Below are 1,482 nucleotides of genomic sequence, written 5' to 3' on the forward strand. Positions count from 1 at the left end.
GTAGAGGATGAGAAAACTCGCAAAAAGAGAGAGAAGATGGAGAGAAAAGCTTCTAGAGGGCAACTGGCAAGCCGTCCGGACAAGAACACGGTGAATGTGTTAACATCGTCTTTAGCAACATAACTTGGGAAAAGCTTTCTTTAAACAGTAAAACTGCAAATCTAACGAGCAACAATACTCACTCTTTGGCTTTGCGAAATCCTCTGTTGTACGGACGTGTAGCTGACTTTACACTGTTTGAGTTAAATGGATGTTAAGATTGAGATTTCTACTTAAGCGTTAGCAAAAAAAATTTCAAACCCATCAACATCAGCTCATACCAAGTGTTTGGATTATTAAACTTGCTTCGTTCAATCCAGAGTCTGCCTGTATGTAATCGAGTAATTTGAAGTAATCTAACATTTAAAAAAAATCATAAAATCTGAACAAATAAAATTATAAGCGCTGCTTGAAATAAATGATTCTTTTCTCCAAGCCAAGGTCTCATCACTGGATTTGAACCAGACTTGGTACGTAATTAAACAAAAGTTGCGAGTTCCGATGCAAACAAGAAGATAGTGCAAAATCCAGTTGCGTGACTTGATTATCCTCTCCGACAATGTATTGCAACAAGACGTAGCTCTTGCCACATGTCCGCCTTTCACGACATATAGCGATTTTCTTCTCTTCATCGACCAAGAAACTTGTGTGGTAGCAAGAGCCAAGCCGAGGACGATCTTCCAGGGCGAAGATCTTGCTCCACGACACAACTTTGGTCTCATCATCAATCGCACTGCTTATCCATATCTCGATCTTTTTTCCATGTCTATCACAGGGTCGGGGTCGGGGTCGGGGTCGGGGTCGTAATAACACTGCAAGCTTCTCTTCTCTAACAACCGACAGGGACACAGTTTGATAGCTACAATTCGGATCAGGAAGGCACATGCGTGCAAATCTCTCCGTTGTATAATCAAAACTTAGTAAGTATAGGACCGCGCCATACTGTGCTGAATCCGAAGCACACCAGTAGGTTTTCCCCTTCAAATACACGCTGGAATGATCAAACTGTAATATGAAGTCATGAGGAATCCTCCTCCATAAATAGGAGTTGATCTCACAGATTTCAAATGTTCGCTTCTCGTTACTACTACTAGGCATGTGTCTCAATAATTTATAGCTATAATTATTGTTTTGGTAGCATCTTCCAAGAGTATAAGTTACGTAATACATGTCACGATTGTTGGAATGGGTGATCCACTTGGTTTGACCGGTACACGGATTCCAAACCACGATTCTTCTGTTTTCGCTGGTGCATACCAACAAGCCATCGCAGTGAAAGACATGAGATATCTTGAATTCAGCTGAATAAAGTGGATCTATTAGGCCAAGCTCATCACCACGGAACGAGCAAAGCCTATATTCCTTAGTTAACTTGAGAACCATAGATTGCTTTGCCGCTTTATCAAAGTGATTTTTTGCGAATCTCCTATCGTTGAATATACC

The 1,482-nt window shown here is 41.0% G+C and overlaps 1 protein-coding gene across 1 annotated transcript; it reads right to left on the reverse strand.

Moving 5' to 3' along the window:
• Positions 1-486: 486 nt before the first annotated feature.
• Positions 487-1,479, reverse strand: LOC106321740 (probable F-box protein At5g47300; the record flags this gene model as incomplete). Its single annotated transcript, XM_013759983.1, has 1 exon — positions 487-1,479. A coding segment is annotated over one exon (993 nt), but the record flags the coding sequence as incomplete, so codon positions are not given.
• Between the last annotated feature and the right edge of the window lie 3 nt (positions 1,480-1,482).

Source organism: Brassica oleracea, unplaced genomic scaffold (assembly GCF_000695525.1).
Source record: "Brassica oleracea var. oleracea cultivar TO1000 unplaced genomic scaffold, BOL UnpScaffold02791, whole genome shotgun sequence".
NCBI classification, from domain to species: Eukaryota; Viridiplantae; Streptophyta; class Magnoliopsida; order Brassicales; family Brassicaceae; genus Brassica; species Brassica oleracea.